The following is a 15,950-nucleotide window of genomic DNA, read 5'->3' on the forward strand; positions in this document are numbered from 1 at the left end:
TACCTTAAAAAGCCTACTCTCTGTATAACCAGTTCAAATGTGAATCAGTTCAAAACTAAACAAATACTCCTATTTCTCTGAGATAATTTTTGCCACACGTTGAACACATCCAATTTCAATCCACTTCCTACTGGTCAAGGACTGATAATGTGAGATATGCTTCTCTTGTCAAATTCATAAATGTGAAAATTAAAAGGACAGAAAAACAGCTGTTTGATCACTTTAGTTTACACAACTTTTGATGAATCAGTGCAACCACACTGGTGTTGTAACAGCTTAATAATTATTTCAGTTTAGCTTAATCATATTTAAAACCACACTCAACAAAACTAAGAGTTTCTACAAGCTTGCAGCAGTTTAATTAAGCAAGTATAGAAGTACATTTTCAGATAACAATAGAGAAACTGGGATAAAAAGATAAGGGAGAGGAAGGATGGGCCAGTGGTTACAGCACTAGTTTCAACTGAAAAGAAATAAATTAAGTACCCTGCTTTACCACAGCAGCATATTCCTACACTACTTTGTACAAGCCATTATGTGTGCGTCTCAGCTACCCATTTGGGAAAAAAAGAATTTCCATATTCTTACAGGAATATATGAAGCTAAAATATATTACCCATTATGAGACACTGCAGTATCACCTTGATGGAGTGATAAAAACAATGAGGAGGAGTGTTGTGTAAGGGGACAGAGAGAAGTAGCTTGAACTGCTGGTGTTAATACCTGTCCTATGGAAACCGACTTCAAGAATGGTCAAACTAAGTGTTTTTGAGAACTGAATTTGACTAAAAGACTAAAATACATACTTTACAATCAGCTTTTCTATAGGCAAGTGGCACAATTGGTACTTGGCACAATTTTTGTTCAAACTGTAGAATATTACAGGCAAAGAAGAGTGAAGACACAGCTTGAATTAAATCCAGTTCTCAGAATAGGAATACTAATCATTTCATTGCAGCAACTGCCCGTAAATATTTAATACTGGATTTCTAACGTATTCTCTGAAATTATTTTAGATATTGTTATAGAAAAAACTCAGAATCCACATAAACATCACAGAGAAGAAGTAACAGTCTAACTGTACCCCCAATTTGGGCAAGCTGCCCTGGCGATGGCGAACGGAAACCCTGGCGTGGTCTGTCCTCAGAAGTCCGAGCAGTTGGATGGTCCACAGAAACTGAATGTCCCATTAGGATTCTCTCTGCTGCTCTGGTCAGCCTCGGTCTTTGACCTTCACTGAGCTCCCCAACACTATCATCAGAATCCTACATAGAACAGCAACATCAGAACAGCAGGTATAAAAAACCCCAATGTATTTCTTCCAAAACCAGGCATTGTTATCTAATTACATTAACCCTTACAGCATACATAAACTTATGTCTATACTATTAGCATTGAATAAAGAAAACTGAAACTGAAGAGATATCATCTAACTGGGTTTGAAAGCAAGATCTACATTTATCAGTGCTGGACTGAAAAGAATCACTTACAGCCAAAGAACATCACTTACTTTGTTAGTGGTATCCCAACATGATCAGATCTTAAGTTATATTTTTAGCATGAAGTCTTTAATGTTACACATATGGCCACTGTTGACTGCCTGACCCTGCAACACTGGAAGCATCTAAAAAGCTATTGACTCTCTGTTGTATAGCATGTCAGACAAAAAGCTCAATTTTTAAGTAGGTTTGGATGGCACTTAAAATAGGGATGGTTCTCTGGATTCTGACTTTCATAGCTGCAGAGAAAAACCAGCTTGCTTCTATATGCAGGAAAACAGGTCGAATACACATACACACATGTGCACAGTATCATTCCAAGGCAATACTAGTAACATCTGGGAGAATATTCTTTCTCTTATAAATGAGAAGGTATGCTTGCACACACCTTGCCAGAATCTGGTGGGGAGGAGTTTATTAGTGTCTTGTATGGACAGACTGAGCGGTCCGTGACTATGGGAAAGGGAAAAAGCAAATTAGAGATGCATTTGTAACTGGCAGTGCTGATTAGAAAATGTCACTACAGTCAGACTCGGTGCTGATACTGTAGAAAGCTTTTCACTAAGTCCATCCACCAGAGCTCATTAAGGAAAACAAAGACAGACAAAGGAACAGTTAAGGAGGTGAGTAAAGTTAGTAATTTTTTAGACTAAACTGACCAAGCCAGAAGGAAGAAACTGCATATGCATCAATAAAATCACAAAAAGCAAGATCTGCCATAAAGGTGTCCATGAACCATATTGCAGTATTCACAGCTGACGTTCTTTAAACGTTCCTCCAGCTATGTCAGTTAGAATAGATGCCCAGTCCAAACTACTATTTTCTGCATAGAAAATACTTAGATGTGTGACATCAAATTCCTTTTGTCCTTTGTGATGCAGATAGTTATATTTTTCTGTTAGTCTGTTTTTTCTGCCAACTGAATATGAATATTTTGAGCTTTTGTTCCAAGATCAGTATCAACAGCAGGTGCAAAAGTGCATGTAAACATTTGCTGAGTTATTCTTCATACCTCCCTAAAACACTCCTATGGCTGTTAAGTGCAATGAACTTGTATTGTTAAACATACCACCTATATTGCTGAAGTGACAGAAAACCTCCCTGGTTTTCAAAATGACAGGACAAATCTGATACACTGGAACAGTCACATACACACCTTGAAAACTAGGTACGTGTGATACTACGTACAGCTAACTTGTTTATAACAACGCTTAACCTTCAGTGTTTTTAAAAAGTTTTACACCAGAACATAGCCAACAGAAGTGGGATCACTTCCAGCATGGAATGAAGTGTATGAACCTGTTCTATAGCCAACAGAAAGGATAAGCTTGAAATACTTCATCTACTTTTGAGTAAGAAAGTATCACTTTAAAACTACTGTATTGGAAGGAAAAGGACTGTAAGTTACCTCCAAATGGTACATTCCTTCTCGTGCAGCAAGAGGTGCTTGATTTAATTTGGCTAAGAGAGTCAGGACAGGATCCCTGTGGTAGCCTTTATCTGGTCTTCTCACCACTTGCCCTTCACTGGGAGGATCATAATCCTAAAACAGAGAAACAAAATCCACATAATACATGATCCAAAACTGGGTTTTTTGTAGGAACTTGAATCATTCTTACTTTAGCTCACAATTAAGCTTTTTTCTTTTATAGTAAGTTGTTACAGTTTCCACACTGAAAACTTGTGTCATGAAAATCCAGGCATTTAAAAATAAGCAAACCAATGACATACTGCTTTCTCCTTTTACCCACAGACACTCAGAGTGTTTGTTTGATACGTAAGACTGCAATACTTAGAGAAGAACAAGGTCCTTTAGGCCTCCAAAGTTCAGGGAAACAGTTAAATCGTCACATACTGGTTGCCAGCAACCATCTGACTGCAAAGCTGCTCTCACCAGCAAGGACTTCGTTTTCTCAACCAGAGAGCCTAGTTTGAGGATGGAGAACTATTAGAAGGAGTTACAATCCAGCTGACAAAGAGAGGGAAGAACATCTTAGCAAGCAAGCTTTGTAACCTGATGAAGAGAACTTCAGTTTAGGTTGACCTCATAACAGAGTCCTAAGCCCAGAGTTTAAGAGAGGAAGGGTGACAGACAGAGGAGGCATCTAAAGGGAAGCCCACAAAAGGAACTTTCACAATCTTGAGCAAGAGGGAGGGCATTCTCCTCAGGTGCCTATACACTCACATGGCAAAGTCTGGACAACAGGCAGAAAGATCTGCAAGTTCAGGGCACAGTCTCATGACTATGACATGAATGAAATCATGGATATTAGATGGGAAAATATGCACTGGTGAAGTATGGCCATGTATGGGTAGAAATGTTTAGGAAGGATAGGCAGGGAGAAGAAAAGTGGACTCCTACTCTAGGACATTTAAACTTTGCATTATTGAGGTTGGAAGGGACCTCTGGAGACTGTCTAGCCCAACCCAACTGCTCAAGGCAGCACCTCTTCCAGTGTCTGGCCACCCCCACAGTAACAACATTTCCTGTTTAAAAGGAATTTCCTGAACTTCAATCTGTGTCCACTGCCTCCTGTCTTTCACTGGGTACCACTCAGAAGAGTCTGGCTCTGTCTTCTGTACTTCTTTCCACCAGGTATTTATACACATTGGTAAGATCCCCCCAGAGCTTTCTCTTCTCCAGGCTAAACGATCCAAGCTCTCTCAGTATGACAGATGCACCAATCCCTTAATCATTTTTGTAGTCCTTTGCTGGACTCACTCCAGTAAAACCTTCTTTCTTGTACTGGATAGCCCATAACTGGACACAATACTCCAAATGCTATCTCACCAGTACTGATTAAAGCGGAAGGACCACCTCCCTTGACCTGCTGGCAATGCTCTTCCCAATGCAGCAAAGGATGCCACAAGGGCATATTGCTGGTCCATGTTCAACTTGCCCACCAGGATCCCCAGGTTCTTTTCTGCAATGCTGCTTTCCAGCTGGTCAGCCCCCAGCATGTACTAGTGCATGGAGTTGTTCCTCCTTGGGTGCAGGAGATGGCATTTACCCTTGTTGAACTTAGTAAGATTCCTGTCAGCCCATTTCTCCAGCCCAGTGAGGTCCCTCTGAACGGTGGCACAACCCTCTGGTGTATGAATCAGTTCTGTATCATCTGCAAACTTGCTGATGATGTAGTCTGTCCCATCATCTAGGTCATTACTGAATATGTTAAACAGCACTGGCGCTAGTACTGACCCCTGGCATACACGACTAGTGACTGGTCTCCAGCTGGACTTTGTGCCATCGACCACAACCCTGTCAGCCCAGTAGCTCAGCCACTTTTCAATCCCAGGTCAAATCATTCCTTGAATTCACAGACCTCCATGTGCCTATGGATGGTCTGAGTCAGGATGAGAGGGGAAAGGAACACTGGGGATGTTGTGGGCAGGGTCTGCTTCAGAGCACCTGACCAACAGAAAGCAAGAGGAGGCTTTCTACGATACATTAACAGGGGTCTGATGATTGCAGGTCTTCATCCTCATGGCAGATTTCAACTATCTGGACATCTTCCAGAAGAGCCATACAGCATTGCAGAGGCAGCCCAGGAAGATTTCAGAAATCCCTCTGGAGGTCCCTTCCAACCAATACTATTACAATTTCACTATCAATTTTTTTATTCTTTCATAAAGAAAACAGTTTGGTTTAAGCATAGTATTACTCTACCTGATACTATCGTTTATATGACAGCTATGTCCTACCAAGACACATCACACAAAGTCAGAGAGGGAAAGTCCAGGCATTTGAGGAAAAGTGTTAAAAGAGAAAGGGAATGGAGAATACCTTGACTTGGGAGACTTCCAGGACAATGGACTGAAGTAGATGTCAGATAAAAAAATATACTGAAGTTCTAAGCAGCTTTAACTAGCTCCAGCCTCAGCTAACCTACTTTAATAATTTAAGCACACAAGCAATTAAAAGATGGGTCAAAGCTGAAACAGCTCTGAGCATAACAATGTTCTATTCTGTTTAAGATGTATTAAAAGTAAAAACAATAAAGAGATGAAAATGCGTATTAGCTATCTCTCACCTACAGAAGTATATAAATCATTCAACTTTTTTTTTATATAAATTAGTTTGTATAATGTGTTCTTTTTCTTTGGAGCTCTGAAATTCTAACATTCTTTGTAAGTGCACAGTTTAAAAGCGTAAATTGAAGAAGTTTATAAGTTAAAATGGTTAAAGCACATCCAATTTTTCAAGATGCTCAAGGTAGAATACCACACTAACTCCATATCCTTGTGAAATATTTCCTTACCATTTCGTTGGCATCTCGTAAAGTACTTGTTAAGCTCTCAGCGAGGTTTGGAAGTGACTGTCCTCCTTCTGCTAATGCTGAAAAATATTTTAAGTTACAAATACTAAAAAACATGCAAGCTATATGAAAGAAAGCCAAGGCCACATTCTTTAATAATTGCAACACAGTGCTTTAGTAAAGTTGGAAATTCCTACTACCGGATGTGTATTATAAAGACATATTTTCAGCTTCCAAGAAAATCACTCTTATCCTTTGCTTTCAATAAAAACTTCATACCACATGGTACTTGTGCAAGACAGTCCCAATGATATTATGACAAAAGAGCAGATTTAGTCTTTTTTCATTAGTAAGCAGAAGCATTTTGCTCAGAAACAAGAAAAAGAGCAATAAGGTCTCTTAAATCCAAAACCATGCACAGAAAGTTAGAGACCAGGTTAATGCTTGCAGTTTTATCAGAAAATATATGAAATGTAACTTCAGTAGACTGGAAGAGGATTTTGTAAAGAAAAAAAAATTAATCCAAATTCTGATTTCCACTAATTTGTCTAGTTAGTTACCTCTTGCAGCCAGTATCTGTCCATAGCTGAAGAGTACCTCCCCTTCTGAGATGGGTCTGTCTGCAGTTTCTGTTTCTGTTTCTGTGAGGGTAAGGCTGCTTTCCTGCGTGGACTGCCCAGAACTAACTGTAGGCACAGGGGATGGAACCTGTGGCTTGCAAGGAAGCGATTCGAAGGGCCTTGCTGATGACAGCTGAGATGGTAAAATCAAGGCCTCTGGTTCCTCATCATTAGCCACTGACATCTCACTAAAATGTAAGAATATGCATTGTGAATACAACAAAATGCATTGAACAATATAGACTAAAGTCTTAAATCAATACTGAAAAGAAATTAATTTGCAAGTATTTTTTCAAATGAAAGAGCACAGCATTTTACAGAACAGTCCAAGAATCAACACGGTTAAATAACATTATTAATGAATTTCTGGTTATAACTAAAAATTACCTCATGTATTCCCATTGAGGTAATAGAAAAAATAAAATGCTAATAATACAATATTTCATTGTCGCTACATTTATTACTGGCAGGGGTAACAATACCAGTTTACTCAGTACAATGTTCAAGAGGACAATGAATAAGGACCAATAAATTCTGACAAAGGTCCTGATTTCCCATTTTTCTCCAAAATAGAAGTCAAGCAATTCAAAAAAAGAATCCTGGCTTATCTCAATGCCTCCTTATATACACATTAATAATTTCTCTACTGACTTTTTGAATGAATGAATATATTCATTTTTTTTTAAGAAATGAGAAAACCGTGCAGCCTGTTCAACTCACACAGCCTTGGGACGGACTGGTTCTTCAGTTAAAGGACTGGGTTTCTCTTCTTCCAGAGGAAGTTCTGCATCATCCCATGGGTTTGGAGGCTTTGGACTTTCCATTTTTGCAGCTTCGGAGACCCATTCTGAGGCAGGAGGGCTTGGTGTGGTTGTTTTAGGAGGCGTATTGACAGGGGTAACCACAGGTGTGCCAACACGACTAGTGGCAGCTGGCATCTCAACTCCTGCGTGTGTGAAGCCAAATTTCGGATCAGAAAGGAAAGCAGGAAGTAAATCTCAGACAGAGAGTTAGTTAGTTCCACTAAGCCCTTGTAATGCTTGTTATACCTTTTGATAGTTATGGAGATAAGACTAGATTAAGACGAGTTTCTTTTAAGTACAGCGTTGGCATCTGAAGGAGCTAGAATAAAACCTCAGTTGCTTATTTCCCTTAATAAGGGAGACTGCTCTGCATTTTAAAAACTAAGCTGCTTTACTTGGAGAGTGTAAATTTGGTTTAATTAACATTAGAAACACAGGAAGGAGCAAAAGACAGCTATTTTTCTGATGTGAAAAAGCGTGGAGGGGCTGGGCGGGGTAGAAATCACACAGACCATAAAAATGTGCATTAAGTTTGAAAACAGAACTGTTACCAAATAGAAGATGTTTGCTTTTTATATGAATTAGCCCATAATTTTTGTACTACATGAGTTCCCACTTGAATTATAGCCTCAAGAATATTTATCCTGAGAGATAACGTGACTTTAAAGAAGAAAATTAAAGGCAGTAGATTAAAGCATATTTGCTACTTCTAAACTTCAATTATTATTTTCACTACCTGTTTCTTTAATTTTTTCATGTTCACAAACATCCCCACTCATTTCTGTAAGAGATAGAGAAGACTCTGGAGTTTTGACTGGAGGCAATTCTTTTTCTGAAGGTGGTGTTTGTGGTGGTGTGGCCTGGGGTGTTGGCAATGGAGTAGGCACAAGAGGCTCCTGAGGGGGAAAAAAACATAACCACAGTTGTTATCTCAATGCAAAATTCCTATCTCCCAAGTATCCCCAGAGTTAGTCAAGGAAGAGAGAGAAAGGCAGTTTATCACAGAACAGGAACAGTCGTTGCTTAGATACATGCTTCATGGATCTAACTCCTCCCTCTAAACATAGAGTTGCACCAGGCTAAATGGTATGCCTGGACAAAATAAATTTAAAAACAGTAAATTACGCATTAGAATTATTACATTTGGAAATCATTATGTATAGAATAGAACAGAATAATTTCACTTGGAAGAGACCTACAATGATCACCTAGTCCAACTGCCTGACCCATTCAGGGCTGACCGAAAGTTAAAGCATGTTGTTAAGGGCATTGGCCAAATGCCTCTTAAATACTGACAGGCTTGGGGCATCGACCACCTCTCTAGGAAGCCTGTTCCAGTGTTTGACCACCCTCTCGGTAAAGAAATGCTTCCTCATGTCCAGTGTAAATATGAATTATATGATTATGTGAATTTTAATAAAGCATTTGATACAATGTTAAGCAAGAAAATATTTCGTGGCATGGGTAAAATTGAGTCAGTATGATAATTTTATGGTAAGAGAATCAGCTAAAGAGAAGATTACAAACAAAGCCATAGCCAAGACAGTAAAGCACTGAAATAAGCAAACAATTGTGATGTTCCTCAAAAAATGACAGCGATGGAGATAAATCTGACAAGCAATTATGATGGTTGTCATTCAGCCTGCTATGGAGGAATACGATGGACCTTTCCAGGTGTTTTCCAGCCCTATTCTCTGACATTTATAAATAAAACAAGATGATGAGGCTAAAGGAAGGTTTCCAGGCTAGTTTCTGAAGAATAAATCCTCAGACTGATGATTTTTATTAATAACTCTTAGAGGAAGAGGCACACGCTAACACATTTGGCACATACAACTGTGTGACATCATGAACAGCAAAGAACTCAGTAACTGGGCAGCTGAAGTTCTAGATAGGAAACTTCACAGTAAGAAGGGGTGGTAGATCAAGAACACATAAACTACACATTCAAGAACTTCTGCTATATGCTGAGCAGAAAAGGAAAAAGGAGAATAAAAAAATGTACCAAGTTATCCAAAGGATAACTAATAGCCACAAATGTGCAAAGACTTTTAAAAAACCCAGTTGGCTACCTGAGATTCCAATAAAGGCTGGAGAGTATCACTACTATTGCACAAGACACTGAGGAAGCCCCATTTACATACTACGTTATTATTAAAAATGTGTATTAGCATATTAGTGTTACCTGTGGCCAAGACCAATCTAATCTGGAAAACATAAAAGCGCTGCCCATCAGTAAGAGCTGAAAAATGGTATGCGTAGGTATGATTGCTTTATTTAGCCTAATCAAAAAAAAGTCCGAAAAGGACAAAACTAATCTCTAGAAGTGCACAAATGAATATATATAGTAAGGAGAAAACAACCATTTCAGCCTAAGCACATTTCAGTTTCAGTTGGTACAGAAACAAGAAGGCTTAAGAGGGCCATTAGTAAATGTAGAATGGTTATTAGAAGAGGTTTCCAAGTATCAGAAGAACAAGCCACAAAGAACAGTCCTCTTTAACATCATACTCTCCTTAATCTGTAATGGAGTGGGGAAGAGCCCTTTAGATGCAGGATGGCGGTATTTAAGCCCACAGCAGTGAAATGATTACTTTTGACTATAGAATAATCTGTTGGTCACCTACAGCAGGCACCAGCTGGTAGTTCAGTCTATGTGCACTGCAGCAAAATAGAATAATTGATCTCACTTTCAACAAAGCTTTGCATAGTTAGATTTCTAAGCGCAGCCGTTTCCCAAAGACATTATACAACACCAGATTGTAGCACAGCCATGTTGTTATCAAAATAAGAGCCAGCTGTCATTTGATTATCAAAGGGAACAGAGAAAATTATCCTGTATTACAGGAAGTTCCACTAATCATTTAAGCATTTACTGAAGATCACTGAATTCAAAACTTAGAAAGAATTAATACTCATTTTTACAGATATTAAAGAATGGCTGCAAGCCCATAAGACAAAAAATAATATCATTTCTTCACAAGAAAGCAGCACAGCTATTTTTGTTGAAATTAACACGAGCTATCTTTTGACAACATGAAATTAAGTACCAGGTCTTTCCCTTAGAAATCAGTTTTGTCTCAGCCTTAAAGTAAATAAATAAATATAGCATGTTGCATGCAGCACAAAGGAATTTTTTTTTTCTTTTTATTTTTTTTTTTTTAAGTGAAATAGGTTTAATCTTGTTGCTTGTTGGGGTATAATAAGGAATAATCAAAAAATGCAAATCATGCACATTCAGTTCATCAGTCTTTTTCTATCATCTTTGTCTTGCACATAGTTGAACTATCATGCCACAAAGAAATTATCCCTCAGAACTCCAGTAGGAAAGCTTAAATAAAACGGACTCTTACCATCATAATTGTTGTACTTGGAAGAACATTTATAGTAGGAACTGCTTTCTGAGCCTGCTTGTTACCCAGCATGGTTGCAATTGTCTCGCTGAGAGCTTCATTTACAAAATGACTTATCATTTCTGAGTCCACGGGCACGCCAGCATTGATGAAGAGTTGAAACCCTCCACCACCTGCAACTTCAACTGAAAAATGAAGAAACACAAAGCACACGTCCAGGTCTTACCTCTTAAAATGCACATAGTGTACTGTCGCCACTCATTTTATTTTCCATGAACTTTTAAACATTTCTTTGCAAAAAGTGATTTTTTGATTTTACAGGTAAAGAAACAACAGTAGAGAAGCAATTCAGAATCATAAAAGAAGGCAGCAGCGAAGGGCAGTGACATCACAGGAGAAATGCATTTGTCTCCCATTCTCACACATTTATAAGGGAGATAATTTTTGACATACCTATTAACAGAAGAAAGGCAAACAAACATTACAGGCTTAGCAAAATGCCCGATCTGATTTAGATGGCCAATAACAGAAGTTGCTTTGTACAGTGGTATGTTTTATGTGTTCTTTTTCTTTTATTAGATAATTTATTTCCATGGCCTTATAATGCTTGCTCTGTCTCAACATAAATTAAAGCATCCACTTCTGCATTTTATACTTTCACTGGTTCAGCATTATCCACTCTTAGGCTCAGGCAACAGTACCTACACAGCTTGTTAAAATGAGCCAAAAATTGAGATAATCTATCTGCTGAGAACAACAACTCCTACTTACCAATGTCAGACGTTACAGTCTCACTGTCTTCACTCCCTGAGGTGCTAACACTGGGCACTGTTTCTTTCTGAACTGGGTACATCCCACTGATAATTTTTGCCATTATTTCTTGTTCCACCCTGGCAGAATAAAACCCGTTTAACTATCAGCAAATACCAAGACACCTAAAAGTATACAAAAGAGCATTCTTGACATAAAATGCAAGGCAACTCAAAGGAAAGAGGATAAGGGAAGGGAAGGGAGGAGAAGAAAGGGAAGGTATTCTTATGGAGTCATTCCTTCTTCCACATATATTCTCTCGCCACTTTGTTATATTGCAACTCACCAGTTTATCAACCTGTTTTCTATAGTTTCTCTCCTTTGAATCAGTTCATCCAAAACATCAGAAGACTGCTGAGGAGCAGAAGCCACTGGAGGAAACAAAGGACCATTGTATTTTGGCGAGGCAACTTTAAACTGTCCATTAAGCTCCAGAAGAGGCTCAAAGAATTCTGGAATTTCATCCCCCTCCTCTTCCTGATCCTAATAAATAAGTAGTAAATCAAGTTACGGTGCATTTCTGGAAGGCAATGTCATCAAGGTAACCGACAGATTTTTTTCTTTGAGAAACATTTGTAGACTTGTCACAGCACACAGACCACATTCTCCCTTCTTAGTATGTTGCAGTTAATTGATACAATTCTAAACTTAGCAAATCATAAATCTGTATAAGTATAAGGCTATAGGAACTGCTAAGTAAAACGTGATTTGGCTTATATTTCCTGCCTCTGCTGCACAGGGCAGGGAGCCAATGGTAATGCTAATCCTTGAGGAACTTACTTGTGACATAAGTCAGGTTTCTTTAATACACGCTCCAGAAATGCTCCTCCTTTAAACAAAACAGTTTAGGAAACTTTCTACAGTCACTCGTTGGGTTAGTTTTTTTGGTTTGTTTTTTGTTTGTTTGGGGTTTTTTTAGAAATTAAGCTTTTACTTTGAAGTCTCCTGTCTGAAAAGATACATTCCCAAAAGTTAACGAGCACGCAGTCAGTCAAAACTCTAATAAAGTTGCCAGCACTGAACACTAGACATGAATAGCTTACACATATGTTACATGTACGCTTACACTAACTTCAGCTGCTGAAAGTTCAAGGGTATTTCTGGGTAATTAATTCATAAGATCCTCACAGACACTTTGAATTTAACCTTAATGTGCTATTTCTAAAAGTTATGGAAGTTAACTCCGTGTGCGTTACAATGTTTGACTGTTTCCAAAGATGCCACCCTGCTTTTCCCCCCTGAGCACACACACAGCATTAAGTCCCCAAAAGCAGTCACCAACCATCATATCGTAATGTAACACTTCAGAAATGTCTCCTGATGGATGCAAACCTGCATCCTTCACTCATAATATTAAAAACAAATGTCTCTAATAGTAATATGATTCTCTAGGAAGAAAATTTGGCATGCCAGAAAGAGATGAAGAGCTGAGCCCTAAATTACCAGTGAGAAGTATGTGATGCTGCATAAAAGAGCTCACTGTAAACCTACATTTATTAAGATTAATCTCCAACACAGTGAAAGGAGAAAAAAGTCTTCTTTTCCGTTATATAAATTAAATTTACTTTTAACCCATAAAATAAAAAAAATCGCTATATATTTTCTACGAATAAAAGAAAAAAAAAAAAATCACTAAACCCAGAAAGGAGAAGGAAAAAAAAAAAAAAGACAGTAACATTTTCCTGTCTCCTTCCCCAACCCAGCATTAATACTTCCCTCCTACCTTAATATACTTTAAAACTGGAAAGTCAGATAGGTCCACGATGGGTATTACAACAAAGAGCTATTGGGGAGCGGGATCTTTCTAGATCTTTAAATAGTAATAATTCTTCAAAGAAAAGCTGTAACTTACAAAGCAGGCAAAACAGAGTATGTATATTTGGGTGACAAAGATGGATCTCTAAACCATTCTAGGCATAGAAATAAAGCAATAAAATTAAACTCAGAATGGCACTGGATGCCTTGCAAGCTGATAAGCAATTCATTCTGTTAGGATATAGGTATTCATAACCATAATTCATTCTGACAGCAAATGTAAAGATGTCTTTGTCCAGTGTTTCATTATGCATTTTCTTCTGACTGTATTACTCCATAAATTTTCTTTGATGTTGCCTATTTAATATAATCTTTTCTGAAAGTATGCAAAATACAAACATCTGGATTAAATAAACCAAGTACATACAATAAATCTTATATATATTTAGTAACTTCTGACAAACTTTTGCAGTTCTCCTGCATTTCTAAACTATGTGCAAAAGTATTTTGTATTTAATAGTGCACAAATCCAAAATAAAACTATATGCCTTTCGGGGTGATATATTATGTCTGCTGAAATAAAAAAATAATATAATAGTATTTAATTATACAGATTGAACTTGCACATATATCACCTTGTAGACCAATCCTGAATAATCTGCACTTAAGTCTGCATTTTACCTCCCTGGAGACTGTTGAAAATATCTATCATGACTCCCAATCAAAATACGGCATAAATTACAAAGTCTTTCAGATATGATTGGAATATTAATCACTGTACTTTATTATGAAGTATCAAGCCGAAATTCTATTTCCCAAATTACATTCAGATAATTAAAAAATGTTTGAAATTATTTGGTGGTATAGATTAATTTTGTTCCATTACCAAACATGTATTTGCATAGTCTTTTATTAAAGCCATCCGAAACTTAGTCACGGATTTCTTCTTGACAGATTTCTAAAGCAATTTTCACAAGCAAGGTCAGGCTGCATTGCAGGTGCCACCTGTGATCTTTTGTCTGAAGTTATACATGTAAAAAAATCACTGCCCCAAAGAGAATCTACAGGAAACCAGGATTGAGGAAAATACATTTACTCTGACCTCTGCAGGTTATGTATTTTGCAGTGGCGTTCAAAATGGAAGCAAAAATTCTGAGAAACAAGTCCCCACCTTGCAATTAGGGCGTGTTCAGAGAGAGCAAAAAGTGTCTCTAATTTTAAATCCTAGTAAGCTTGCTAAAGGTACTGCAGGATGTGGCTGCTCGTAAGAGTCGGAGAGTAGACTCAATAAATCTGAGAGTCCGTTCTGGGCTCATGTTAGCTGAGCAAGTTTCTCACTCTGGAATAAGGCAGGGTCCGTGCAAGGGCTGGCCTTACGAAACCTCTTCCGTGCGGAAAGTCTGAACCTACTTTGTTGTAGGGTCAACCACCGATCAAAAATAAAGAAGTGTATAAATCAAAGCTGTAACAGCTTCTTCTGCTTTATTCCGCACATGAATTTTCTTATTGTGAAATAAGAGCACCTAATTCAACTATTTTGGAAGATGGAGCTCTGGGTCTTTAAACACCAGACAGCAAGGTTGCAATGGGAGAACAAGGCACACCACCTCTTCCTATGGCAGGGCTTGCATTTTACGAGTTGGGACACGTTGCATTAGTCCACAAAACTGTTAAAACAAATTACTGTTAGGTTTTGTAATAAAAGGTTTGTCTCCACTCACACAAAGGAGCACAGAGGAGCGACGACAGGTGGGAGAACCCAGATAACCTAATATGACAACCGAGCAGCCCAACCCAGCTACTCCCAAGGCTATCACAGGAGAGGGCTCAGCCCCGGTGTCCAGGAGTGAAACCCAGCAAGATGGGCCCATGGAAAGACTCTCCATAGCACCTTTCTTAAGGTTGGGCAGGTGCATTTGGACGAGGTGATGACACTATGACTTATTATGGGATGCAGGTAAGAATATTTTGGGATGGTACAAGACTTTTTATGTGGTGTTTATGGGGAGGAACCAAAGGTCTGGAAAGGGAAGGACCAAGGTGGTTTGGAGAGGTACAGGTGTGGGAAAATAGCGGGACAAAAGTGGCTGGCTGCATGTAAACAAGCGGCTGGTCAGCATGCTTGCCTGGCCTTGCCCTATGCCTGATCCGCGCAGTCTGTCCTGTCTCCTCACTAAATGCCATTTCCAGCTATTTTCCTGAGCAAGGGGCTTTCAGGGGACTGCACGTCCAGGTGCCAGAGCAGGGGAGGGCAAGGACCCAGGGCCAGCTACTGGGCAGACTGCGTGTCTAACGCCAGATACTGGAGGGATCTACACTGCGTGTGTGTATGCCTGTGTACATACATCTATACATGCACACGCATGTACATACACACAAGCACACATATATCCCAGACCTCCATCCTGAACTGCCAGAGAGGGGAACAGGATCAGCACCTTGGTACTGTTTGAGTGCTGATCTGTGCAGCCACTCGTGTACACATACGTATATGTGCACTGTATACGTGTGTTTGTGTGTGTGCCTATTGGTGGTACATGCTCAGCCTCAGCACTGGCTGGACCTGGGAGCAGGCAGCTGCGGCAGCCTTGCCTTTATCGGGCTACCAATGCTAACAACTAGCATTTCAACTCCTAAGTATCTCAAATAAGCATGTTCTAGCAGAAAAGTGTGCTGGTTTTGGCTGGGATAGAGTTAATTTTCTTCACAGTAGCCAGTATGGGGCTGTGTTTTGGATTTGTGCTGGAAACAGCGATGATAACACAGGGATGTTTTCGTTCCTGCTGAGCAGTGCTGACACAGAGTCAAGGCCTTTTCTGCCTCTCACCCCACCCCACCAGCGAGCAGGCTGGGG

The 15,950-nt window shown here is 39.0% G+C and overlaps 1 protein-coding gene across 1 annotated transcript in view; it reads right to left on the reverse strand.

The window, feature by feature from the left end:
- KIAA0586 (KIAA0586 ortholog) overlaps positions 1-15,950 on the reverse strand; it is a 75,372-nt gene that overhangs the window by 31,732 nt on the left and 27,690 nt on the right. The window contains exons 20-28 of the mRNA XM_009331311.1: positions 11,628-11,824; positions 11,303-11,421; positions 10,532-10,716; positions 7,915-8,074; positions 7,096-7,321; positions 6,316-6,563; positions 5,759-5,835; positions 2,908-3,042; positions 1,085-1,265 (exon numbers count right to left, since the gene is read on the reverse strand). Coding sequence (XP_009329586.1) covers positions 1,085-1,265; positions 2,908-3,042; positions 5,759-5,835; positions 6,316-6,563; positions 7,096-7,321; positions 7,915-8,074; positions 10,532-10,716; positions 11,303-11,421; positions 11,628-11,824 — 1,528 coding nt within the window. The remainder of the gene's footprint in view (positions 1-1,084; positions 1,266-2,907; positions 3,043-5,758; positions 5,836-6,315; positions 6,564-7,095; positions 7,322-7,914; positions 8,075-10,531; positions 10,717-11,302; positions 11,422-11,627; positions 11,825-15,950) is intronic.

Source organism: Pygoscelis adeliae, unplaced genomic scaffold, assembly GCF_000699105.1.
Source record: "Pygoscelis adeliae isolate BGI_AS28 unplaced genomic scaffold, ASM69910v1 Scaffold199, whole genome shotgun sequence".
Classification (NCBI taxonomy): domain Eukaryota; kingdom Metazoa; phylum Chordata; class Aves; order Sphenisciformes; family Spheniscidae; genus Pygoscelis; species Pygoscelis adeliae.